Source organism: Rhinatrema bivittatum, chromosome 10 (genome assembly GCF_901001135.1).
Source record: "Rhinatrema bivittatum chromosome 10, aRhiBiv1.1, whole genome shotgun sequence".
Classification (NCBI taxonomy): domain Eukaryota; kingdom Metazoa; phylum Chordata; class Amphibia; order Gymnophiona; family Rhinatrematidae; genus Rhinatrema; species Rhinatrema bivittatum.
The window spans coordinates 293,517-321,500 of NC_042624.1; the positions used below are offsets into that span (position 1 = coordinate 293,517).

At 47.4% G+C, this 27,984-nt stretch overlaps 1 protein-coding gene across 2 annotated transcripts in view; it reads left to right on the forward strand.

Annotated features, from left to right (window-relative positions):
* Positions 1-27,984, forward strand: part of ODR4 (odr-4 GPCR localization factor homolog) — a 211,564-nt gene that overhangs the window by 61,541 nt on the left and 122,039 nt on the right. For both annotated transcript variants that reach the window (XM_029618805.1, XM_029618806.1), the window contains exons 8-12: positions 2,503-2,598; positions 8,131-8,199; positions 16,485-16,613; positions 18,311-18,398; positions 21,303-21,488. In XM_029618805.1, the coding sequence (XP_029474665.1) occupies positions 2,503-2,598; positions 8,131-8,199; positions 16,485-16,613; positions 18,311-18,398; positions 21,303-21,488 (568 nt within the window). The remainder of the gene's footprint in view (positions 1-2,502; positions 2,599-8,130; positions 8,200-16,484; positions 16,614-18,310; positions 18,399-21,302; positions 21,489-27,984) is intronic.

Here is a 27,984-nt window from a genome sequence, read left to right on the forward strand (position 1 = left end):
ATCCTGAAAGGTCATCTTTGAAGAAAAAGGGTTAATCTTCAGTCAGTAATCTCTAGTGAAAGTCCGTAAAATCTCAACTTCTCTTACTAATGTTCAGGTTTGGTGTCTCTTTGAGGCTTGCTACAGTGAATGGTCGATTTCTCCTTGGCGATTATATTCCTGGTATTTTAGCTTTTCTCCAGTTAGGCTTGGAAAATAAGCTAGCCTTGGACTCTGAGAGACGAGATAGCAGTTATCTCCTGTTTCAGGGGTAGAATTCAGGGAGTTTAGGTAGTTTCCTATCCAGTTGTGTCACCCTTCTTTGACAGTGTAAAAAAACTGGCCTGTTTTAGTCCCTCTGTGGGATATGATTTTGGTCTTGAAAGAATTAGTCACCTTTCTTTTTGAGCCTTTGAAACATGCTTTGCTTAAAGATATTTCTTCTGTCTTTCTTGGTGGCAATCTGTTCAGCTCGGTGTATTTCCGAGTTTCAGGCTCTTTCCCTATGGGGATCCATATTTGGCTTTCCAGCAGATTCAGTGTCTCTTTGGACTGTGCCTTCCTTTCTTCCAAATGTAATCTTGGCGTTCCTCCTCAGTCATTCTATTTCTTTGCCATCTTTCTCTACAGATGTGTGTCAGGGCAGCAATTCATCTTTGAGATTTTTGAGTGTCTGTTGGGTGTGTATTAGGTATTGGGAGGTTACTAATCCTTTCCATAAAACGGGCAGGCTCTTTTGTCTTTTTTTGGAGGATCACATAAGGGAAGGTGACCTGCACACCTTCTTTGGCAAGATGGATCAAGGAATCAGTATCTTCAGCTTATATGCTCAAAGACCATCAGAATCCCAAGCTTATTCATGCTCCTACTAGAGCTGTCTTCTTCCTGGGCAGAAGCAATTGCTAGTGTGCCAGTGGATATTGGTAGCCCTTGAATTCCTTTGCTGAGCATTACAGATTGGACGTGTTTGCCAAGGAGGACGCAGCCTTTCAGGCTGGCATTTTCAAAGCAGTCTTCACGCCCTCCCACCCAAGCTAGTTGGGCTTTTCTATTTCCCACTTGTCTCAAATAGACTGCTGTAGCAGGATGAAATGGAAGGAGACATTTTTACCTGTTAATTTTCTTTCCATGAATCCTGCTACACCAGTCCAAGCTCTCCCTAGAAGCTGGGCCACGTTAAGAAGGAGGACGTTTTTGTGGTCAGATGCCATATGCAGATATATTATAGAGAAGTAGATCCTCTGGTTGTTTTTACTCACCTGTTCTCCCCTTTATTTGTCATTCCTGTTCGTTACGGGGTGTGGACAGGTATTGTATGGTAAGAGTATTTGCTCTCCAAAAACAAACATTTTTAAAGTTTTTGAAATGTTATCTCAATTTGAATGTTTCTGTTCAGTGCTTTGTTATAGAAATACTGAATTGTTTCTATGCTGTACCATCTCTAAGTAGTGGCGATGACGTTGCCAAGGAAAACTGTGTTCTCAGACTCTAGGGCAGGGATTCCCAAACTGTGGGTTGGGACCCCCAAGTAGAGTCACAAAATGCTCAGCTGGGGTCATGTGCCTCAAAGGGCAGCATATTTCTTTCAGGCGCCAGCAGCAGCATTAATAGTGGAAGTCAGTGTATAGCCTGTGAGCCAGCACACACTCACAGGCCTTGCAGCAACCCTGCCCTTGCTTGAGGAAGATGGGAAAGGGCTGGAGGGGAGTGAGAGGAGCTGCAGGATATAAGAGGGGATCAGCTGGAGAGGCAGAGGTTGAGAGAGGATGTCCTCTGGAGGGGATGGAAGTTGAGAGAGAGAGAGGGGAGGGTGAGAGTGGAGTGATTGTTGGAGAGGGACCCCACATCTGCTGATTTGTTTTGGTCATCCTCTAGGGTCGTATAAGTTTTCAAGTGGTAAAATGGGGTCACATTGGCTGAAAGTTTGGGAAGCCCTGCACTAGGGGGACATAACCCACTTGTCTTGACTGGACTGGTGTAGCAGGGTTCATGGAAAGAAAATGAACAGGTACAAATTTCTCTTCCTCTGCGTCCTCACAAGCAAGTGATGGAGTGCGCTGCAGAATCCCCAGATTCCTAGAAACCTGCCAGGCGCTGTGGTATGAACATTTCTGCTTTGTCCTCTGGAGCTGGACTGAGACCGGTCTTTTATTTCACATCTGCCCCCTGAGCTGGGATTTGAACTGGTGGCCTAAAAGGTGAAAGGGGTGAAGCTGTGACCATTCCTGTAAGCCATCTGGTCATGAGAATTGCTATTCCAGTTTTGGGCTGTGTTTGCTTTTAGCAGCTAAAAATGAATTTGGATTGAGTAGAGTCCTGGATTGTAAATCATCTTTTCTAGGGAAAATGTTATCCTGTAATTCACATGTTCTGCCCTTACATTAGATTCTATAATCTGTTAGTAGGATGCATTTTTCTATGTTTAGAGTACGAGAAAGCAGATGCCTTGTTAATGACATTGCAATCTTTTTGCCTGCACTTCCTCCTTAAAAGTTCTGTGCATTTTGTTTTTTGCCTTTCAAGAGTGAATTAACACATTGGGCTGCGCAAATTGAGCAAAGCATTCTTCTGATCAATGGGCAAGTGAAAGGAGAAGACTCCGAGCTGTTGGAAGGCCAGGTGAGTGTCGCCGAGCGTGGCAGTCGCATCAAACCGAAGACCCAATAGCTTCTTGTGCTACATCTGCTGGGATCAAACGGTGAAACAAACGGTCAAGTCTGACAGGTTTCATTCCTCCCCTCCCCCACTGATCATGATGCATTATGGGATTGGTGATGCTGAAGAAGCAGGATTACATATACCAAAATGCATCAGGGCTGAAGCTGATCTCCCTCCCAACGTGAGTCACGTTGTATCCCTCATGGTGGCAGCTGATGTGGCATGGAGCTGATCAGCCGGGCAACCTTTATGTAAAGTGTAAGGTGCAGTAGCTTGTAGCGTGGGCTAAGAAACGTTCACTTACAATAGAAGGAGTTAACAAAATCCAACTAGGTCTCTGAACAGGGAAGATACTTCTGGATTAACAAATGTTCCTGATCATTGACCTTGTAACAATATCCGCTCGGTCAGTCTACTCTGTAGGATTTCTTCTGCTAACAATGAAAACTATGTCGAGTACTATTTCACTAGGTCTTTATCACAAACTTCAGGGGGTTGTGCAGTGGTGAAAAAGGTTAACAAATTGGGAATCAACTCCTTATTGAAAAAGTATTTGTTATTCAAGAAACCATCATAGCACTTTTATTTGTGTGCTTTGTAAAGGTTATTCCTCAAAGTAATTAATGCATGTGGTAGCTGCACTGAAGTCCCAGATATAACCGATGCAAATCATGTAAAATAGAATGGCACGGCCTGTGAAATGCATTATTTTCCCTTTAGCATATTTTTATTTTCCAAAGGGGAGAAGACTTATGGGCTCGTTGTTGTACGTCCGTGTGCTTCCCCACCGTAATGACTTTTTTGTTTGATGCCCTATCCTCGCTGGATTTTCAGAACTTGTTAGGGGCTCCAGCGGGATCCTGCGAGGGAGCTGTTTGGTTGGGGATTTTTACTGAGCCATGCATGTGCAGTTGTTCATCCTGGAAAGTAGGCTTCATTAGTCCTGCTGGAACGTCTTGTTTTATAATTCTGTTGTATTTAGGTTTACAAGGTATAAACTGAGACAGCACATAAAGTGGAAAAACAAATTCCAAGGGTTGTCAGCACAGGCGAATATTTAAGAACAATTTCACAATCCATTGAGCAAAGAAAAATAATGTACATGTTATTAAAGTATATCTATACATGTACAGTATGTATTTATGATTTTGTAAAATATTTGAGTTTTTGACCCTAGTAAATACAATAATTAAAGAGGTTTTAAGAGCACACATAGAAGTAAATATCTGTAATTGTATTATTGGCATGAATTCCTATCAGAGCACAGCAATGTAGTCTATTTACACACTACAAAGTCCTTACTTTTCCCATAGAAAAAAGATCTTCCGTGTCCTTTCCACCAGCCTGGAGCTGGCTATTTTCCCCACAGCCCCTGAATTTCAGACATCACAGTTTTCCCACATTAGGATGCCTTTTACATTTTTCCTAATATCCCAGCTATTTAATATCCAGCAAATAGCTACACTTTCTCATTTATGTATTTCATTATCTTAGATTTTTGCCCTTGATAAATTTATCACTGCAATCAAAATGGGCACACTGTAAGATATTACCCGATTTTAAAAGGGCCACCTGCGCGCGGCACGCATTTTCGGACGAGCCCGACAACGCGCGTAACTCCCATTACACGCCAACGGGCCGGGGGCGGACTAGGACAGCACCATTGGCTGCTGTCCCGGGGAAGCGCGTGCCGGCCAGAAGTTGAAGTAAGTACTAAAACAAAAAAAAAAAAGCTAATAGGGGGGATTAGGGGTAGGAAGGTTAGGTAGGGAAGTTCCCTCCCAGTCCACTCCTTAATTGGAACGGGTCTGGGAGGGAACTAGGGAAGGCGTACTCGTGTCACCACACATTGGTTTAGGAAATTTCCCCTACCCTGCACACGCCAGTGTCGACGCATGCATGTTATAAAATGATCACATCCATGTGCGCGCGCCGGGAACCACACGCACATGGACGCGCGCGCATATCTTTTAAAATCTACCTTTTACTGAATACAGCCACATTTTTATCACGTGAAAACAACTGGGTTTTAGCGATCAGTGCTTTGCCACTGTTTATTGAATAGACCCCTTAAAATGATGTAATGGTTCCCTACTTCTGTGCCCAGGCCTCTAGCATCTGGGAGAGATTTATGTATTTATTTATTTAGTATCTTGTTTTCTGCAAATCCAACATGCTCAGCATGGATTTACACCTTCACTATCATATAAAACAACAAAACCGAATAAAATAAAATAAAGCATTCAACAACTCAGAAAATACCAATGGCACTTCCTGAACATCTACTCCACATCATGGCTACTCCCTGCAAATGTTTGCCTATACAACTCAAGCTTAAAAAGCTTTCATAACTTTAAATAATCCTGCTCCTGTCATAAATATTAGAATTCCAAAATGTCTTACTGCGAGACGTACTCTGAAGATGAAAGTAATGTAAAGAAGAGACCTGCAACAACTTCTGTGAAAAAGAATGGAGGGAATGAATAGGCGTCTATGAAGGCAGCCTCCCTGCCAAACAATGAGAATCCATAGGAATAGCTTTATGAACTAAAGTATAGAACTTAAACTGGATTCATTAAGCAGTAGGTCACCAATGAAGCTCTTTCAAGTAAGGCTGAAGATTTACTTCCAATAAAATCCTGCATAGATAACACATTCTTCAGTGGCTTAATAAGCCGAAGTTTATAAAAAGCCAGTCTGACCTCTCTATTATCCTGAGATTTTAAGGTTAGCGTCAAATTCAACATTATCCCCAGATTACGAGCCTCCATTTTTGGTTGTAAAACACAATTATCAAGATGGACAGTCATGCAAGAACATTTTCCAGTCCAAGGAGTTAAGGATAAGACCATTATTCATCATCCATTCCTGAATGGTTTTAAACCGCTTCAGAAGAACCTCACCAGCAACTACATACACTCTGTATAAATAATTGCACGTCATCGACATAAAATTTATAGATTAAGTTCAAAGCAGTTAAATCCTTTCCCTCTGCACTAAGAAATATATTGAAAAGTGTCTCAGATAATGCTGAGCCTTCAAGAACTCCACCATCATTGGCAAACCGTTCTGAAACATCACCAGACTGACAAAACTTTCTGCCTCCTACCTTCTAAAAATGAACTAAACCACTGTAGCACCACACCACCTATCTCAGTATCAGAAGTGGATGCAATATCCGGCTGAACAAAAATGCCAGACTTCTGCTCATCTTACAAAAATAGCAGAAGAACCTAACTTGTTCCTTATCAAGTAAACCATGCTCCTAACCTAAACTCATCCAGTTGCTTCATCACCCATTGCTTCAACATCTTACCCAAGAAGCACAAATTTGACATTTGGACAATAATTAGATGGTAATTCTGAGGAAGCAGCCAAATCGTTCTGAATTGACCTCATGGTTGCTTGCATCCAACAATTCCATGAATTCAAGTAAGATTTAGCACCTGAATCAAGCAGCATTCAAAAACGTTTTTTAATGATCAAAAATGGACACGGATCTAATATCTTAATTTGTGTCATGATCTCTCTTAATCCAGCTGATGTCATCAGTGCAAAACTGTCCCAGCAAGGCTCGATATTAGAGTCCCCCAAAACCTAATCAACAGCAAACTTAAATGTTCCTACAGAAAGTTGGTTTCTCAATTTTTCTATCTTTTCATGGGAAAATGTGGCTAAACCCAACTCTCCGGTATTTTGACCATACCAACTTGTGGCTTTCTTAAAGCTCCTTTAACAGAGGCAAACAATTGCAATAGCTTATTAATAGAATTATTTATAATTGTAGAAAAAGAATCATTTTTAATTGTTTGTAATGCAGCTCTATAAGCTGCTAAAGTGACATCCCCCCTTTTAATTGTGCTATTTTAGTCTTATGCCATTTTTTCTCAAGCGTATTCAAATTTCTTCTTTGCACATTTAACTTTTTTGGAAAATCATGGTGCATTATGCGAACGTCTCTTTTCTTCTAACAATTTCTCTCAAGCAAGTGTAGAATTACATCAGTCCAGTGCCTTATTTGTTTAATCTATTCTTACAAACCTCCAGTAATGGATGTTCCCACCACCTCCTTCGATAACTTGTTGGCACTTGGTGTATCCCAGTCCACCTTTGGAAAATAAAAACCTGCCCAGGCTAACATGCACACCAGGAAAGGGTATCGCCGGGAAACCAGAGTGTCGCTATGCGGCATTAAAGTAATCCAATCTGCGCCTTGCCATACAGACTCTGGGGTCAACTGTAAGGCTGCCCACATTGGCACCAAATCGCGTCTGCATTTTACCTGTAGGCTTTGCACCTGTTCTCAGAGCAAAAGTGTGCATGCCCCTTGGCTTTGAATCTCGCCACGGTTAGAGGGAACACGCAATCGCTGGCGCCTGCTTTTTCTGCAGGTAGATTTTTGCTTGAAAAGTAAGCGCAAAGATTTTGAAACTCCGTCCTCACACAGACTTTTCGCTCCTGACCCAAACACTCTCTCCACCTGGGAACACTTCTCCGAGCAGCAAAAGGCTTGCGTGGCATGCAACAATGTGCAGACTTTAGCCACACTGAGGGAGGGGAATCTCCAGTCAGACACAGGCCGATACAGAATGGTGCGCTCAGCCGAGCGCACCATTTAGTCCCCGTTTGGCCATACATTTTAGACACGCTATTATTACCCCTTATACTGTAAGGGGCAATAGTGCATGGAAAACACATGGCCAACCCCCTCGAAACTAATAGTGCTCATCACATGATGGACTCTCTACCTGGGTAACATCAAGCTAGGTTGAGAGAACATTGCATAGATCTCATCTTTGTGTGAGTTTCCTCACTCCAAAGGTCATCAAATCTTCACAAGAGAGCACTGTTCTGTTCGTATGACTTACTCTCAGTGTGAAAGTGGCCCCTAACCCTTACACTCCTATCTAAACCTCACGTCGAGTAACTATGTGGGCCTATACTCATACTAGGTAGGTATAAATACCTACCTAGTATGAGGGCATTATGGCTAGGTTCTCTCTCTCTCTGGCCCTGATAGCTAGCCTAGCTCTCCAGCAGCTTAAATACTAAAAACGCTATTTGCGAAAACATTGCAAAGCGCGATAAAGCCATATCGCACGGGTTAACACAATTGAAAAAGGTGGAATGGATAGGGACCCCCATTGGGTCTGGGACACTACATTAATCCGGGAACCATGTTCAGCAGATTGTTAACTATCCAGTCAGTGCCTGTTGTTAGCATGTTCTTGAAATCCGTGTAAATCGCAGATGGGAGACCTGCCATGCAAAGAGTCCAGATTTTCGGGCAGCAAATATTGGAATGGAAATGTGATATTAGTCCAACCACGTGTAAACTTGGATTCCAGCCAGCAGACACTATTCGTTGCAATCACATGTCACAGATGTCTTTGCTATTCCCAGTATGGCTGACCATAAGATAATACTGTGCAATATTGATTTCATATATTTTATATTGCGTGCTATATCTTTATGCTTTTTTTAATTATTTAGAAAAAAACTTCAAGGAGTACCAGTCAACCCAGCACGCAAGCCTTTAATGTTAAGGTCCTTATGCCATTGGTAAGTACAAGGGCTGCCTCTTCACAGAGCTCTTTGTTTTAGATCATTTCGCTGGAACTGTTTAATGTTGTGTTCATTTAGGAATGTACTATGTATAAAATGGTTTTTCTCATAGCTTTTCAAATAAGTATCGACGTTAATGATGAGTATGAGCCAAGTGACAATTCTCTGCCTTAGACATGCTTAGAAAAACACTTGACACATGCCGAGATTCTCCCTTCGCTGAAAGGAAATGCTGACATGTAGGACGAGAGCTTAGGGCAGTTTATTGTTTGCGTGGTTCTCAACTTTCAATGGGAAAAATGCTTTTTATTCAACATTTTGTTTTCAGGTCAATAGATACAGTACCGAGATCTAATTCTGCTTCATTAATGTCATGCCAGAACAATCCAGACAAGTGGGTTATGCTTTCCTACCAGCAGATGGAGGCAGATAGCAACTGATTTACTGATGTCACTCTATATAAGGCCCCTGTGCTGACCTCAGCCTGCTAGTATTCTCTGCCTCCAGCAGATGGTAGGAATGCATAATCCTTGCTTCTGGAGTCAAGTGTTAGGCCTAGCAAGAAAATCTTGGAATTCCTGGGGCAGCAGGCCGTGCCACTCATCCTCCTCCAGTACGGCAGCCTTTACCAGGTGGCTTTCTCCTGGGCTGAAATGTTGGCTTTCTGGCTCTCCCCTTGCCCTCCTTCCTCATCTGGCTTTGGGGCTGTTGACATTACATAGTAACATAATAAATGATGGCAGCTAAAGACCTAAATAGTCTATCCAGTTCACCCAGCAAGCTGTTAAAGGTTGTAACTGCAGCTGTATGCAGGTTGCACCCATGCCTTCTGATAGGGTAGAAACTGTCGCTCCATGCAGCTTACCCCCATTCAGAAATATTACACAAAATGTTACCATGTTTCTTCATTTCCATCTTTTAGCCACTATGGATCCTTTGTGCTTATCCCACACCCTTATGAATTCCTTTACCGTTCTTGTCTTCACCACCTCTTCCAGGAGGGCATCCCATGCATCCACCCGCAGGGGGCAGATCCTGATGGCGGGCTGGACCATTCAAGTCCACATGGGCTGGATGGTGATGACCTTGAGGTGGTCAGTCTCTTCAGGAGAGATAAGTTGGGCCCACCCATTCCTGGACTCTTAGAGGAATTGGGTATTGAGGCTCTTTGGGAATACTTCTGGTTGTGGGACATTGACCGGTCATGGTGGGTCTTCATAGGCCGACCAGGTCCTTTCCTTTCATCTCTCAGTTTCCGATTTGCTGTTTCGGGAACAGGACACCCCAGATGTGGTGTTGAAGGTCAGTAAAGGAATGGATTAGTTATATCCTTTCCCAGAGGAAGCTCTGGTCCTTCTTTGAGTTCACAAGGTGGTTGTGGCGATGTCAGCAGTAACCACAAGGGCCACCATCCCGCTGACGGGCACAACGACACTTCAAGATCTCCAGGATCGTAAGCTGGAAGTCCAGCTCAAGTGAATATTTGAGGTGTACGTGCTGGGAGTGCGGGCAGCCATGCGCAGCAGCTTCTCCTTGAGGGCAGGCCTTCGTTGGGGTCCAACAATTGTGGAGTAATTCTTCTCTTTCGGAGGAACAGGCCGCTCAGGCGGGATGCTTTCAAGCCGCTGTGGAGTACAGTGAAGATGCCCTGTATGACCTGTTATGTATTTCGCCCTGATCTATGGTTTCAGCTGTCTCTGCCTGCAGACTACTCAAGTTGAGGAACTGGTCTGCAGATGTCTTCTCCAAACCTCAGTTGGGCTATCTGCTGTTCAGAGGCAAACTACTTTTCGGACAAGATTTGCAAGACATGATTCAGTCCTTGGAAGGGAACATGGTCCATTTGCTGCCAGAGGATAGGCCTAAGACGAGAGGCTCCTTTTCTCCTTGGCCCTGTTTCCAGGGGAATCGGAGGTTAAGGTCTTCACGATCGTCGGGTTCCTCGTCTAGGCAGACTTCAGCCGGGCAACAGTCCTGGTCTCAGTCCTTTCGCGGGCATTGCTTCGGTGGGATCGGGATCCCCCAGTCTGCAGTAGATACAAAATCCTCATAATGAAATGAGGCCGGTCGATTCCTCCATTCCGGTTGTAGGAGGTAGACTGTCTCTGTTTCCTGTCTCCCCATGCTCGTACAAGGAAAAGCGTCGGGCGGTGTGGGACACTTTACAGCACCTTCTCGGCCTCTGAGCCATTGTTTAAGTTCCTCCCGCGGAACAGCAAAAAGGCCGCTACTTCATGATGCCTTTACTTCATGATGCCAGAGAAAGAGGGCACCTTCCGGGCAATTCCCGACTTAAAAGGGTTAACAGATGCCTTTAGGTTTCGCATGGAGACCCTGGGGTCGGTCATTGCTTCGGTACACAAGGGGGAATTCCTGAGGTTCTCCATCCTGGGAGATCAATGGGAGATCATTTTCAGTTCGCGCTCTGTTGTTCTGGCTAGCCATGGCACCCAGGACCTTTACCAAAGTCATGTATGTAGTGGCGGCACAGCTGCGGTAAAAAGGATTTTTTGTTCATACGTACCTAGACGTTTGGCTGATTCGGGCAAAGTTGGAGTCTCTCTACCATTCGGCGGTGCACCAAGTTCTTCAGCTGTTGCGATCGCTAGGTTGCGGGATCAACCTTGCCAAGGGCCACCTGGCTCCCTCCCAGTCCTTGAAATTCCTGGGAGCCCTATTCGACATGCTACAGGGAAGAGTTTTTCTGACCAGAGACTTCATCATCAAGCTGCAGGGACAAGTTAGGGATTTGTTGTCCAAGCATTATCCCAGAGTCTGGGACTATTTACGGGTCCTCAGTTCGATGGCTTCCACTCTGGATTTAATCCCATGGGTCTTGCTCATATGAGACCTCTGCTGCCAGCATTGTTTTCCTGTTAGAGCCCAGTGTCCAAGCAATTTCACCTTCCTCTTCCTCTTGCAGACTCTGCACGTTCCAGTCTCAATTGGTGGCTCCTCTCGGACAACGTGAGCCGCGGTGTGCCCCTAGAAGTTCCCGTTTGGATGGTGGTCACCATGGATGCCAGTCTCTCCGGCTGGGGAGCAGTTTATCAGGAAAATTTGGTGCAGGGTCAGTGATCAGCGGAAGAATCCCGATGGTCCATCAGTCGTCTGGAGACCAGAGTTGTGTGTTTAGTGTTGCTGGCTCGCCTGTTGCAGGGGACGTCGGTCAGGATTCTGTCCGACAATGCAACTGCGGTGGCTTATATCAGTCACCACGGAGGAACCAAAAGCCAGCCAGTGAGCTCAGCTGTTCACTCAAGCCAATTTTCTCAGCCGCAACCGTCTTGATCCCGGGGAGTGGGAGCTCTCCAAGGAGGCATTCCGTCTCATATGCGACAGGTGGTCCATGCCGAGCGTGGACCTGATGGCAACATTTCGGAACTCCAAAGCCCCACGATTCTTCAGTCGACGTCGGGAGCCGGAGGCAGAAGGGGTGGAATCCTTGGTTCTTTCCTGGCCGACGAACGTCCTGCTGTATGTGTTTCCGCCCTGTCTTCTGATAGGCAAGGTTCTATGGCGCATAAAGGCTCTTCCGACGGTGGACCAATTTGACCTCCGATCAGTGGGTCCTAAATATAATAGAACACGGCTATGATTTAGATTTTGCTCAGCCACTCCGGGAGTGCTACCTGGTTTCTCCGTGCTCCTACCAGCAAAAACGTCTGGCTGTACAAGACACCCTAGGACATCTACAGGTCTTGGGCGCCATAGTACCAGTACCCACAGGAGAACTCAGGCGAGGTCGCTACTCCATTTACTTTGTGGTACCCAAAAAGGAGGGCACTTTCCTCGACTTAAAAAGAGTCAATTGGACTCTAAAGGTGCTTCGGTTTCGCGTGGAAACTCTTTGCTCGGTGATGGCGTCCATTCACAGCGGAGAGTTCTTGGCATCTCTAGACCTGACAGAAGCATACTTGCACATACCCATCCATCCCGACCATCAAAGGTATCCGCGGTTTACAATCCTCGGACATCACTTTCAATTTTGTGCACTGACCGGTCTGGCAATGGCGCCCAGGGGGTTCACCAAGGTAATGGTGGTTGTAGCAGCGGCTCTCCGGAAAGAGGGTATATTGGTTCATCTCTACCTGAACGTTTGGCTGATTCGAGCGAAATCGGAGGACCTTTGCCGGAAGGCGGTTCAGCGGGTACTGCAACTGTTGAGCTCGTTAGGCTGGGTTGTCAGTCCCGACAAGAGCCATCTAGTTCCGTCCCAGTCCATGGAGTTTCTGGATGCTTGGTTCGACACGCTCTTGGGCAAAGTTTTTCTTACCGATGAGAGACCATTTATATGATATTGAGCATTATTGTTTCTGTGAAACATATGAAAATTGTGTGTTATTGTACATGTCAATTTCATGTTTTTATTATGTATGTTGATGATGTAAATCACCTAGGCCTCCTTGTGGTAGGCGAATAATAAATTTTAATAAATGAAAATGAAATGAAAATGAAGACTGGCCAAGGTTCAAACTCAAATGGAGTCTTTGCGGTCTATGCCACATCCCAGAGTCTGGCATTATTTACAGGTTTTAGGTTTGATGGCTTCCACTCTCGATCTGGTCCCATGGGCCTTTGCGCATATGCATCCTCTTCAGTCAGCCTTGCTCTCCTGGTGGAATCCGCTCTCCGAGCAATTTCATCTTCTCCTACCACTGACAGACTCGGCACGTTCTAGTCTTATTTGGTGGCTCTGCCCGGACAATTTGTATCGAGGGGTGGACTTGGAAATTCCCTCTTGGACTGTGGAAACCACCAATGTCAGCCTCTCGTTGGGGAGCAGTCTGTCGGGGGAGAGCAGTGCAGGGCCAGTGGTCGGGAACGGAGGCCTCCTGGTCGATCAATCGATTGGAGACCAAAGCGGTTCGGTTGACTCTGAAGGTCCTTCTTTCCTTGGTAGAGGGAACATCAGTAAGAGTACTCACCGACAATGTGAAGACGGTTGCCTACATCAATCTTCAGGGTGGAACCAAGAGTCGTCCAGTAGCGATGGAAGCTCAGTTTTTAATCAGCTGGGCGGAGCAACACCTGTACAAGATAGTAGCCTCTCACATTGCCAGAGTAGACAATGTGCAGGTCGATTATCTCAGCCACCACCAGTTGGACCTGGGAGAGTAGGAACTCTCTGAAGAGGCTTTTTGTCTTCTGTGCAACCACTGGACCAAGCCCTCCATGGACCTCATGGTGACGTACCGCAATGCCAAGGCTCCTCAATTTTTCAGTCAGTGACGGGAGCCAGGAGCAGAAGGGTTAGATGCTCTGGTCCTTCCCTGGCCAAAGGACATTCTGATATACGTATTTCCGCCGTGGTCGTTAGTCGGGAAGGTTCTGTGCCGCATTGAGGCTCATCTGGGCAAAGTGATACTCGTGGCGCCAGAGTGGCTGCGGTGCCCATGGTTTGCGGACCTCATGAATCTAGCAGTGGACGGACCGCTGAGATTCCGTCCGTCTCCAAATCTTCTGCATCAAGGCCCCATTTGTTTATGAGAGGCAGATCGCTTCTGTCTAGCAGCATGGCTTTTGAAAGCCGCAAATTAAGCAGTAAGGGGTACTCGGATGCAGTGATTGCCACGCTCTTACATTCCCGTAAGACTTCTACCTCTATGGCGTACATTAGAGTTTGGGGTATTTTCGAGACCTGATATCTGGACCCATGAGGTGGAGCTGTCCAGGGCTTCGATTGCGGATGTTCTGGCCTTTTTGCAGGCAGGTCTAGCTAAGCGGTTGGCATTTAATTCCCTACGAGTTCAGGTGGCAGCCCTTGGTTGTTTTCGGGGGAAGGTGCAGGGCATTGCCCTAGCATCCCATCCTGATGTGGCTCGTTTTCTGCACAGGGGTAAGCATCTGCATTCGCCTGTTCGGAAACCCTGTCCCTCATGGAAGCTGAATCTGGTGCTCCGCGCCCTTTGTAATGCACCTTTCGAGCCGTTGAAGCGAGCTACCCTGAAAGATCTGACATTGAAGATAGTCTTCCTCATAGCTATCTCCTCCGCAAGGCGTGTTTCGGAGCTTCAGGCCTTATCCTGCAGGGAACTCTTTTTAAGGATTTCTGAGGCAGGGGTCTCCTTGCGAATGGTTCCCTCCTTTCTCCCGAAAGTGGTGTCCTCCTTTCATTTGAATCAGTCAGTGGAGCTCCCTTCCTTTGCTGACCTGGATTCTTCTACTTCCGAGTCAAGGGATTTAAGAAAGTTGGACATAAAACGGGTGTTGTTGCATTATTTGGCGGTCACAAACCGTTTCCATCTCTCGGACCATCTGTTTTTCCTGTGGAGTGGTCTCAGGAGGGGTTATAAAGCTTCGAGAGCCACTATTGCGCACTGGATAAAGGAAGCTATTGTTTCCGCATACCTTATTCAGGGCTCCCTGTGGGTCTTCGGGCTCATTATACTCGTTCGCAAGCGGCTTCATGGGTGGAATGTCAACAGCTGTCGCCGCAAGAAATTTGTCGAGCGGCTACGTGGAAATCTACACATACTTTTGCCAGGCATTATCACCTAGTTGTCCGGGCCCCAGAGTATGCTCCGAGCGGGACTCTCTCAGTCCCACCCTGGTTAGGGAAGCTTTGGTACATCCCAGGAGTCTGGACTGATCCGGGTATGTACAGGGAAAGGAAAATTGGTTCTTACCTGCTAATTTTCGTTCCTGTAGTACCACAGATCAGTCCAGAGTCTCGCCCATGGGAAAACGGAGAGTCCGCTCGGCCGGTAGTTATTCATATTCTGTAGATTTATCGAATATTCTTATACTGTATGCCCTCCTTTACAGGGTAAGGGCACGGGCATGGTTTCGGTCATTACGTTACAGGTTTTCATTCCCTCTGCTCTTCGAGGGGGGTGGTGCAGTTTTTTTTATAGGGGAAGTTATGGTTTAACCTTTCTGCTTGAGTACAGTGTAATACTGACAGACTCTAGGTGGCACCTCAGGGTATAGGGCAGAGCCCGTTAAAACTTCTCTATCTCCATCTGCTGGAGGGGAGGCAAAACCCAGGAGTCTGGACTGATCCGTGGTACTACAGGAACGAAAATTAGCAGGTAAGAACCGATTTTCCTTTTTTATAGGTCTTGGTCATCAAAATTCCTCCCCTGAAGCAGGCACATAGTGACGAAATGCCTGTGTTTAGATTTATAAAGCGTTGGATTTACATAACGTGTGGGACTGTAATTGTTGGAGACGCATACCCTATTAACCAAATTAACCATGTGGTTACCAACCTTGTGAATGTTTTTTTTCTTGACGATATTTGTTTTTTCTGGAACACTTTACCAATAAAGAGGATTTGAAATATCATTGTGGATTATCATGTATTTGATTCTTCTGTTAACTAGAGTAAAGGTGGACTTTGTGACCATTTTGTACCAATGTTTAAACATTTTTCTACAATTTTTATATAAACATTGAATTAGGTCCTTTTTTTGGATCAGATACAAACTGCATTATTTGATAGGTTGTTCTGTACTAATGTTTGCATAGTTTTTCTATTTTTTTGCATAAATAGTTACCAGTTCAATAGTAGGATATGGTCTCTAACATATGATTTTTGATGTATTGAATGAATGGGTTGTGTGTGTGTGTGTGTGTGTTTAGTTTTAATGATTGTTCAAAAAAGACCTTTTCTAACACTCTTTAAATTTTATAAATAAAAGTATAAGGTCTGTTTCTCCGAACTTTGGTTGGAATAATATTTATTCAACCTTTTGTTGTTGTTGTTGTGTTTTTGCCTCTCTTTTTTGCTGAAACTCTAAAGGGGACACAGTGGGATTGGAGGTTGGGTTTTGTGTGGGAATCTGATGCACTTTGCATAGATGCACATAAAATCGCTGCTGAGCAGACTAGATGTGTCTTTTGGTCTTTATCTGCTGTCATTTACTACGTTACTAAGATCCTTACTGTGTTACTGTAACCCATGGAAGGGCATTTTAGGATCGCCATTGTAGATCCAGGTATTTTGTTTCTTGATAAAAGCTTATAAAACAATGGAATGCCTCCCGAACAAGACCCAAATAGTGCTGCGTCCCACTGTCTCTTAAACTGACACATTCTGAATAAAACAACTTTTTAATGTCCACATAGCTCGGATATATTTGGATGTTTTCAGAAAAAAAGTTGTTGTCATTGGCTTCTGCAATAAAATTGTCCCCTATAGATGGTGCCAAAATGCTATGCAATTGAATACAAACCGAGACCTCTACTTTGAATGGGTCCCTGAAGCTGCAAAGTTTTGGGACCATTGGTGCTGCTGGTACAGAGGCTTGAGTGATAATTTCACTCGTTTCTTTCAGCCACAGAGCTCTAACAACAGATCTACAGCCGTTGTCCAGGTCTGCAAAGGCTCATTGTATCTGCAAGGTGTGGTGAAGTGCCGAGCGTACGTCCACAGCAATAAGCCCAAGGTGAAAGACGCCATCCAGGTAACGGAAACCATGATTCATCATTGTCCTTACGCTCCTGAGGGGCATCACTCAACATTCCAGAAAAATGTGGCCTTATAAGGTTGCCGGTGAACAAAGTAGTCTGTACTCCGGCTTTTCTTCCACAGAATCAGCTTTGTTATTTGTAGCATAACAGAAAACAGGTGGAATGTCTGCTTACCTTGGCAGTTTTAAATCGAAAGTTACAGCAAGAGACAGTCTTGTCAAATTCTCTTCTCTTCTTCCCAAGGGCCTCTCTGTTCCCTTGTGGGCCTGCTTTCTTATTCACCTGCTTGGAGGAATGCCCTGGGACCAGAATTCCCTTCTGCCCGGTGCCTTAAGGTGGACCAGGCTAAATGCCTGCTCTTTTAAGGAGGACCTGATAATGCACTCCTTTACAAATGCCAAGAGAATCTTCAGCCATGGACAAAAAAGAGTTTGCAGCAGAGTTAAATTTAAAAAATAGCTTACAATCTGTACATTATAGTTCTGGCTAATGTATTACTTACGGTGGTCATTGTGGGAAATATTAAGGCATTTGAAGCTCAGTTAAAAGGTGTGCCTCTGCAGGAAGTCTTGTGCTGATTGTTTCTGGCTCTGAGAATTTCCTTCACGCCTTCCGTGTCGTGCCTACTCCTCTCTCCGTCGTGATGGTGTTCCAAGCAGGCCCTTCACGCCTCTCCTTCTGTCAAGTCTTTTTCATAATTTTCAGAGGTCGCATGCTCATCTAAGCCAGAATGGTAGAGGGCCAAAGCAGAAAGATGGCAAACCTCTCCTGAGGAAGGAGTGGTATCCTTTAGGCTGTCAAGCTCGTTCAGCTAGAGGAGTAGGCGAGCAAGCAGAGAAAGCCAGGTGCCTCCTTTTTTTTCTGTCCCAGGATTTTCCAACTCAGTCATAACCAGAACTGATATCCTGAGCTTTCATTTACAACTACCTGAGAATTTTAGCCCTATTTTATCTTCTCCCCCCTCCCCCAACATCACAGTGAGGGTCCTGAGGCGGAGGCTGTGCAGCAAGGCTGCTTTTGGAGCCCTGCAGTCATGGGCCCTAAATCTGCCCTCTAGATGTCGCCCTTGAGCAATGGCACCTGCAGCATCCCGCGTCAGAGCAGATCACATTGGGGACTTTATGCCTAGCAATGCTCAGCATTGAGCTGCCAGTCCGGCCCACTAGCTGCTTTTTACGATACTTCATAATGAATAGAAGGAGAATCCTCTGATGCTTTGTAACAGGTTTTTCACTTTTTTTCTTTCTAAGAAGTGTTCTCGGGCACATTTTGTGAATGTGCAGTACCACATTCATCCCGTGTACACTGTAAGGGATCCTCTCCTCCTCTTTTCAATTGGAATCTATAAAAGGAGAATATTCTGTCACAGCCGTCTGTCACCACCTCCTGTGAGCCTGCAGGACCCTCCAGCAGGACGCACCATGGCACGTTTTACATGCAAACAGAAGTCCTTTCCTGAAGTGCTAGAGGATTGGTTTTCCAGCATTACTGTAAGGGACTTGTATGTATATTTTTGTTCTTTCTGCTATGGTCTGAGGCTGGAATAGATGAGGTTAGCTAGGATGCACTGTTTAAATGTTTGTGCTTTAACATCTTTAAGGGTCTGTAGGGAACTAAGACCAGTTTTGGGCTGTGAATGAGAAGATACGGGCCCTGCCTCTCACTTGTTTCCTGCCGTTCACTTCTGCAGGCATTGAAGAGGGACATGCTGAACACCATATCGGATCGCTGCGAAATACTCTTTGAGGATCTGATCCTAAACGGGGCACCTTGCGATGGTATGGATTTCACTCCACAGCACAGCCAGGGCTGAGTTTGTGGGGAGTGGGGTAAAAAGCAGTTCCAGCATTTCTGTTCAGGCTTACGAGGCAGAGCCGGGGGAGGGGGGGGTCCTGCTCCAGCCCCTCCCCTCCAGGCAGCCTGCGGGTGGGCGGCGGAAGAGGAGGAGAGGGGCCGAGCCTGAAGCACACAGAGAAGAGAACGGCCACTCTGCTCTCTAATCCAGCCCCTCCTCTCCCCCCCCCACGTCTCCTCCTCTATTGCAGGGAACAGAAGGGGAAGGGGTGATAGTGACGCAGACGCTGCAGAGCAAAGAACGGACACAAAAACAGGTTTGATGAATTAGTACAAGTCTGAAAGCCGTGAGCAGTAATGCCGGCTGTCAAGGCTTCATCCCTGGACTCGATGAATGGCGCTGCTGCTCACGGCTTTCAGACCTGTGCTAATTCAAACCCTTACCGAGGGCTCAGTTACTGGCAGAACAACCCTGAATGGCATTCAGGGCATTCAGTAGTTGCATGGGTCGTTCGTGGCCACCCAGCCTTTGGAAGGACCATCTGAAAAGCTCGGCACGTTACAATTTCACACACACAGTCTGACAGATAATAAATTGTGTCGCATAAAAATGAAAGCAAAATGTTCACCCCCTAGCCCTGGTCCCGCCCCTTTGCAGGAGTCAAACCTGGCCCTGGCCTCGTCCGTCTCACCCACTTCTTTTTTTAGACAGAAGAGGTAGAGCTGTGGGGGTGTCCTGCCCCAGCCCATCTCCAACAGGCAGCCTGCAGGGAAGAGGAGGGGAGAGGGTGAGTCTGGAGCAGAATGAGCAGAGAACGCCTTCTCTACCCCATAATCCAGTCCCTTCCCTCCTTCCCACCCCCTGCAGGAAACAGGAAGAGAGGGGGAGATGCTGCAGAGCAGAAGAGGGCTTGAATTAGCACAAGTTTGAAACTTTTGGCCAATAGTGCCAGCTGTCAAGGCTTCAGCTCTGGCCTTGATACGCACTACACACATTCAGACCATGTTTTGTGTCTGCTGCCCAGGGCTTACTTTCTGGCAGAGCAACCCAAAATGCTATTCTGACGCCTTTTCTTCAGGACCCAGGTAGAGAGCGTGGAGCCGGCGGTGGAAATCCGTTCTGGCTCCTCCGAGGAAGCGGAGCAGAGCTGGGGGTATAAATCGGATCTAATTCCCTGCAGAGATGCAGCAGGGCCAGCAATGGCAGGGTTATTTCTGGCACCACAGGCCCCAGGGGAAGCCGAGCGGAGCTGCTTACCCAGAGGCGAGCAGCCGGATGACTTTGGATTTTGGCCCATGAGAGAGGATGGGGAAGGGTGAAGAGACGGGAGGTAAATGCCTGGCTGCTCGCTGTTTCTGCTGCTGCTGGGCGTGTTCACATCCATGTGTGCAAGTGTAGGAGAGGGTTCACACCTGGACCCTCCTCCTCATCAGCCCTGGCTCTGGACTCCCCCCTCCACCATCCCGGCTCCACGGTTCCACGGTTCCACTTCCTTTTTTGCCTACAGATTAAGCCCCGCTGAGGGCTTATGTGGTTTTACTGCTCAGGAAACCCTGCAGGGATCAGAAGGGAGGCAGCTGCGTCCCAGGGGCTGCATTTTAACTTGGATGTCCTTTGCTGGTTTTAAATGAAGTTACACAAACTCCTGTTCCTCTTCTCCTCCCCTCCCCGTTTCTTACCGGTAATAGTGTGAAGGAGAGCGCATACCGGGGGTGGGGGGATGCAGTGGGCCGTGGCCGTACTGAAGATCGAGCTGGAAGAAGTGGCGTGCCGGCAATAGACTGCGATGATTGTGGCCGCTGCTGGACTGGGGCCATGAATCAGAAAAACCTTGCTACCTGCTCTTTGTATCAGGGTTTCCCAAACTGGGGAGGGGGATGGGCTGAGAGAGCAAGGCCCCTCGTGCAGGGGACATGAAGGCTGAGGAACCTGTCGGGCAGGCTTCACTTTTCTTTCCCTAGAATTTACAGCGAGTTTCGCAGCCGTCCAGAAGTCCCAGGCTGCAAGGTTTTCTGCAGGGTCTCCTTCCTCCAAGGCTGCTTCTCATAATTAAAAGCAGACCTCACTGGGTCGGCCTCACGGCTCGGGCTGTCCTGTTTGAGTCTCCCGCCTTGTAGTGCTGGGAGGACATAATGGAGGGGGGTGTGCAGCAGCCTGGGAAGGGGGAGGCCAGGCTGCCACTGTTAGGGGAGAGCGCTGGAGGAGATGTGGCCGGCAAGGGGTTAAAAAGAGCTGAACTACTGAGCTCAAATAAAGGGGCCACCTCTTGTATCCCTAGAAATGTGCTCCTTGGGGACACTCGGGTTCCAGGTTTAAAGAGTTTAGATCTTGTTGGGAAGGTCAGGCAGGTAGCCAGGCTTCTGGAAAATAAATCCCAGTCTTGCATTCAGCATAGGAAATAAAAGTGCATTGGGGAGAGCACCGTGCAGCCTTCTCTTGGACACGTGTGCAGCGGCGTATTGGTAGACGCTGAAGATTACAGCAGCGCTGTTTCAGCTCGCCTGCCTCCCAGGCTGCTGCTCGTGGGTGGCAGGACGGGGCAGGACAGGAGCTACTTGGGCCCCTACGGTTTTTAATCCTGCCTCTTGCTGGTGCGTGCAGCCCATAGTTGATGATAACTTTGCTGTTTGACATTGTTATGTAGAGGTTGGTGATTTAGCTGTCTTCAGCATTGATGTTGCACCCTCTCGTGCTATCACCTATAGAAATACAGTGAGCACGGTCTGAAGTGCCCATTTCATATCCTCTGCCGTAAGACTTGCAGTTGTCATCCCTGTTTGGTAAGTGAGGGAAGCATTAGACCGTGGTTACACTATATTATGTTTATTTGTGACGTGCTATATCCTTTTAATATTTCAGCTGTGCCCCTGACCTCTTTGACTTTTAGCTTCTGATAGGGCCCACCATGCCCTGCCTCGAAGAGTCTTCACCCCACTGGCTGGCTCCTGTATCCTGCTGTGCGATTATCTGTTCGGTAACGAGAGCATCGGAGACATTCAGGAGCACTTCCTGGAGATGTTGGATCAAAATATGCAGATAGAGGATTCTGACATTTCAGAAGAAACAAATACAGGTAAATATAGATTCTGGGCTAAGAGTAAGAATATTCAATCGTTTTCATGGAAAGCAGATCTGAATGTGCGTTACCGTCCGGCACCTAATAAGACAGAGGAGAAAGTCTGGGGCGACAGTAATCCGCTTTCATAGTAATCCGTATGGCCTCAGGAGCTTCCGTTGCTCCACTAATCCATGAGGAAATCTGTTTCTCACTGCTCAGAGATGCTCCACCCAGCTTTATGTACTAAACCTACACCTTCCCAGCATTGAAGCATCTCATTAAGTGGGTGGGGTGAAATAACAAAAAAAATGCATTGCTCTAGGGTCCTGTGAAATTTGCAATTCTTAGGCCTTAAAAGAACAGTTCTAGACGAGCAACTGCGGTTAACACTTAATTTCTGGCATGGTGGTTGGCGATTTGTATATGGGTAAACTACTAACCATCATTAAGTTCTTTGTGCCTCAAATCGGTCTTGAGCAAAAAAAGTTATTCTTCCACCAGGCTTCATTGCTTGCAGTTTGCAGCAGCTTAGAGAGAGAGAAACTCTCTGGTGGGGTCTTCAGGCAGAAACGGAGACTTATGGAGAAATGTAGAAGAGTAAACAAGATTGCAGCCACACACTTGAGTAAACCAAAAACGGACTAAACCTGCCTAATTATAAGCCACCATGCCCTGAAGAAGCACTAAGTGCTATTCTTAATATTTTACTCATATTGTTTTGGTGATTTTGCAAAAAATGTTGGTATGTCATACACCTATATGAAAACCACAGTGTGGACAGAGATTAGGCCTTCTTCCCATTCCTCTCCCCCCCCAACATCTCCCCTGAATCTTAAATTAATTACCACCACACAATCATAAAGAACAAAGTTTTATTATTGAACAGATTTGGCCGCAGCCTCACAACAAAGCAAAACAATTTAGCAACAAAGAAACGACATAATTATATACAAAACATTAACCTTACTATCACATAATCCCTGGTGACCAATGTCCAAGCCAACAAGCTGTTGGCATCACAAGATACACCTGGCCGTAGAAGCCAAAGAGTTGCCGGGGTCACTGGCCTACCAAGGTCCCAACCGTAGAAGTCAGATAGCCTTGATTGAGTGCTGCTCCTGCCGTGCCTCTTCTCTCCCCTGGCAGCTTCAAGGAGTCTGGATCTCGATCTATCGGTCCATTGGCCCTATCATGGTCTGAATCTCAATCTGTCGGGCAACTGGCCCTGTCACGTCCCAGATCCCCCTCCACCTTGCTCTCCCCTGTGGGCAGCTGCCCTCAAGTCAGAATAACATTAATGGGAGGCTTAACCTAGGAAGAAACCCTGTTAACTCGTTGGTCACCAGCCACAATGCCATGGACTGCGACGGTTTCCTAAAGGGGGGATAGGTAGCGAGGCACCCTTTGGAATTCCCCACCTTGGCCAATCACGAGCTGCCCAACCCCTCTCTCCTCCCTCTTTCTCCCTGAACCCCCCAACTCTGCCCCCCCCCCCAGTCTGGCCCGTACCCCATTGTTCTTGATGGGCTATCCCTGCCTGACCCTCTCCGGCCACTCCGCCCCAACTGTGTCCTGCTCCCTCATTTAGTCATAGGGTCTCAATATGGGCAGGGCTTAGGCCTTCGTTCCGTTTCCCCCCCCCCCCCGCCTTAACCCCCCCCCATCATCTCCCCTGAATCTTGAATTAATAACCACCACACAGTCATAAAGAATAAAGTTTTATTATTGGATAGTTTTGGCCACAGCCTCACAGCAAAGCAAAACAATTTAGCAACAATGAAACGACATAATTATACGTTAAACATTACCCTTACTATCACATAATCCCTGGTGACCAATGTCCAAACCAATAAGCCAGTAAGCCATTGGCATCACAAGATACACCTGGCCATAGAAGCAAAAGCGTTGCCAGGGTCTCTGGCCTACCAAGGTCCAGTAGAAGTCATATTGTCTTGGTTGAGTGCTGCTCCTGCCATGCCCCCTTTTCTCTCCCCTGGCAGCCATCGAAGTGCCAAGGGGTCTGGATCTCGATCTATCAGGCCGCGAACAGCAGTAGGGGGTTGCTGTCTACGATCTCTCACGCCTCGGCATTGATTGGCCGGGTGCGGGCTGAGGCCGCAGGAGGAGCAAATGTGCTTGAATTTGCAGTATGGTCCATGTGCAATGACCTGCATTAAATTGTCTACACAGTCACGTCTCCGCCCAGTGGGCTGCGACATTCTATCCCCAAAGTCACCCATGTTGAACATTTGCCTCTCAGACAAGGATGCCTTGTGCCTCGTCATCTTGTCTAGCCAACGGTCCAACATCCTGGGCCTCCAGGAAATAGAGCCTGTCTTGGGCCATGCTTCTCCAGAACTTAATGTCGTAATTTAACATTCATGATTGGGGGAGAACAAGGTCCACAAGCTGCCGGAGGCAAGCCAAGGACAAGAGGCTCTTTTCCTCAGCTGGCGAGATTTCGGGGAAATCAACGTTTTCGCTCCTTCCGGTCCAACGATTCGTCTTTTCGTCAGGGGTAAAGCCGCCAAAATTCATGGAACCAGTCCTTTCGGGGCCCGCGACCCTCCAGGGAAGGAGCTCCCCAATCTCATGGGGATCCCAAGTCCTCTCAATGAAGTGCGGCCAGTTCACTCCTCGGTTCCAAGAATTGGGGGCAGGCTGTCCTTATTCCTGGAAGAGTGGGCCACGGTAACATCGGATCAATGGGTCCTAAGCATAATCGAACATGGCTATGCTTTTTGCCCATCCAATCCATGACCGCTACATGGTTTCCCCATGCTCTTACCGTCAAAAGCGGCGAGCGGTACAAGACACCTTGCAACGCTTACAGGATCTCGGCGCCATCGTTCTGGTTCCTACAGGAGAACACAGGCGCGGGTGTTACTCAATCTATTTCGTTGTGCCGAAAAAGGAAGGCACGTTTCGCCCCATTCTCGATTTGAAGAAGGTCAGTCGGACACTGAAGGTACCTCGTTTTCGGATGGAAACTCTGCGCTTGGTGATAGCATCCGTGTACAAGGGAGAGTTTCTAGCGTCATTGAACCTGACGGAAGCTTACTTGCACATACCCATATGTCCAGATCATCAGAAATACCTACGGTTCGCGATCCTCAGACAACATTTCCAATTTTGTGCACTTCCTTTCGGCCTAGCGATGGCTCCCAGGGTTTTCACCAAGGTGATGGTGGCAGTAGCAGTGGCCCTGCAGCAAGAGGGAATACTGGTGCATCCCTTCCTGGACAATTGGCTGATTCACACAAAGTCGGAAGACCTATGCAGGGGGGTGGTCCAGAGGGTGCTGCAGAGGTTGACCTCCTTAGGCTGGGTGGTAAATCCCGACAAGAGCCATTTGGTTCCTTCCCAGTCATTGGAGTTTCTGGGGGCCAGGTTCGATACGGTCTTGGGCAAGGTTTTTCTTACAGAAGAGAGGTAATCCAAGTTGATGACCCAGGTGGAGTTATTCAGATCCATGCTATGTCCCAGGGCCTGGGATTACTTACAGGTTCTGGGGTTGATGGCTTCCATGCTCGAGCTGGTCCTGTGGGCTTTTGCACATATGCGTCCTCTTCAATCAGCATTGCTCTCCCGCTGGAGTCCACTTTCCAAGCAGTTTCAACTTCGTTTACCGCTGACGGACTTGGCGCATTCCAGTCTACATTTATGGCTTTGTCCAGACCACTTGCGTCAGGGAGTGGACTTGGAAATTCCCACATGGATCGTAGTCACTACCGACGCCAGCCTCTCCAGATGGGGGGCAGTGTGTCAGGGATCGGCAGTGCAAGGGCAATGGACGAAGACGGAATCCTCTTGGTCGATCAATCGTTTGGAGGCCAGGGTGGTTCGGTTGGTGTTACAGGCCCTTCTCCCCTTAGTAGAGGGGAGGTCGGTGAGGATACTGTCAGACAATGCCACAGTGGTAGCTTACATCAATCGTCAGGGAGGAACCAGGAGCCGTCCTGTGGCAATGGAAGCATAGCTGTTGATTACCTGGGCGGAGCAACACCTTTACAAAATTGCGGCCTCCCACATCGCCGGGGTGGACAATGTGCAGGCCGATTTTCTCTGTCGGCACCAGTTGGATCCAGGGGAGTGGGAACTCTCCGACGAGGCTTTTCGTCTTCTGTGCAAGCGTTGGACCATGCCCTTCATAGATCTCATGGCAACGTACCACAATGCCAAGGCTCCTTGGTTCTTCAGTCGGTGACGAGAACCGGGAGCGGAAGGAGTAGATGCTCCGGTCCTGCCCTGGCCAAGGGACGTTCTTTTATACGTCTTTCCACCGTGGTCGTTGATCGGAAAAGTGCTGCGCCGCATCAAAGTTCATCTGGGCACGATAATTCTAGTGGCTCCGGAATGGCCATGGCATCCGTGGTTTGCGGATCTTCTGAGTCTAGCAATCGACGGTCTGCTGAGGTTTCGTCCATCCCCGACTCTTCTGCATCAGGGCCCCGTCTGTTTCGATGAGGTAGATCGCTTCTATCTAGCGGCATGGCTTTTGAAAGACAGAGGTTGAGAATGAGGGGTTACTCTCCTGCGGTTATCGCCACGCTCTTGCACTCCCGTAAAACCTCTACCTCCAGAGCCTACGTTAGAGTTTGAGGAGTGTTTGAATCCTGGTGTTTGGATCGTAACATTCATCCTTCCAGGACCTCAGTTCCGGAGGTTCTGGAATTTCTACAGGCGGGATTGTCCAAGGGTTTGGCCTTTAATTCCCTGCGAGTTCAGGTGGCAGCGTTAGGTTGTTTTCGAGGTAAGGTGCAGGGGATTGCGCTGGCTTCTCATCCTGATGTGGCTAGCTTTCTGAGAAGGGTTAAACACTTGCGCTCTCCGGTTTGAAATCCCTGCCCTTCCTGGAAACCTAATTTGGTTCTCTGCGCCCTTTGCACAGCTCCCTTTCAACTCTTGAAACGGGCGACTCTGAAGGACCTCACCTTGAGAATCGTGTTTCTAGTAGCTATTGCATCGGCGAGGTGTATTTCAGAGCTCCAGGCTTTATCTTGCAGAGAGCCTTTCTTAAGGATTTCGGAAGCAGGTGTTTCATTACGAACGGTTCCCTCTTTTCTCCCGAAGGTGGTCTCTGCTTTTCATTTGAATCAGTCAGTGGAGCTTCCTTCCTTCGCGGGTCTGGACTCCTCTATGCCAGAGGCCAGGGATTTGCGGAAGCTGGATGTAAAGAGGGTGTTGTTGCGTTACCTGGAGGTTACGAACAGTTTTTGTCTTTCAGACCATCTGTTTGTCCTATGGAGTGGACCCAGAAGGGGTCATAAAGCTTCTAAGGCCACTATTGCACGTTGGCTGAAGGAGGCTATTGTTTCGGCATACCTTGTACAGGGTCGTCCGATTCCGGTCGGGCTTAAGGCTCATTCAACACGCTCGCAATCGACTTTGTGGGCTGAATGCCAACAGTTCGCACCGCAAGAGATTTGTAGGGCAGCTACCTGGAAATCTACACATACTTTCGCGAGACATTATCGACTTGATGTCCGGGCACCAGAGCCTGGTTCATTCGGAGCTAGTGTCCTCCAAGCCAGACTCTCGCAGTCCCACCCTGGTTAGGGAAGCTTGGGTACATCCCAGGAGTTTGGGCTGATCCGGGTACGTACAAGGAAAGGAAAATTGGTTCTTGCCTGCTAATTTTCATTCCTGTAGTACCACGGATCAGCCCAGAGTCCCACCCAGGGAGAGTCCACTCGGCCGGTGGTTAGACAATTGTTTGCTGTGAGATACATAATGCCCCCCTTTTCAGGGTAAGGATTCTAGGGCATAGTTTTGGTTTTCATCAATTACATGTTTTTCATTACCTCTGCTCTTTGGGGGGAGGTTGTTCAGGAAAAGTTGTGAATTTTTATTATCGTTCTGCTTGGGTACAGTGGAATACTGACAGACTCTGGGTGGCACCTCGGGGGTATACGAGAGAGTCCACAAAAATGTCTCTGTCTCTGCCTGCTGGAGGGGAGGTAAAACCCAGGAGTCTGGGCTGTTCCTTGGTATTACAGTTACGAAAATTAGCAGGTAAGAACCAATTTTTCTTTAAACTCCCATTTCCAAATTGTGTTCTTAATTCTTCTGGGAACGCTGTGAGCGAGCAAGCTAACGCCACACAAAAACTTCCTCCTTGAGCACAGGTGTGGAAACCAACTGCTCAAGGGGGGCACCCGGAGGGTTTGCAGAACCCTGTGCTCCCGAAGGCCCAGCGTCTGTGCCCCACATACTTGCGGCTGAGCCAGCTGTCCTGGACAACCATTTCTTCTTAAACAATTTTAATACGTTCTGCATAACTGTGGCCAGAGCTATCTCTTCGTCACTTCTATCGGGGACGAGTCTGCATCAGAATCACTCCAGGTGACTGCCGTCTTACCTCTGTCCCCCAATCGGGGATTCATACAGCTTTTTGGCAAAGCAGGATTATCACCCTCCTGCGGGGCCCCTGTCCTTTCTGTCGGACCCCATCAGGGACTGCTGGGCTCGCCATGCATTGTCGCAGCCGGTCTGTACTATGAGCCTCTGC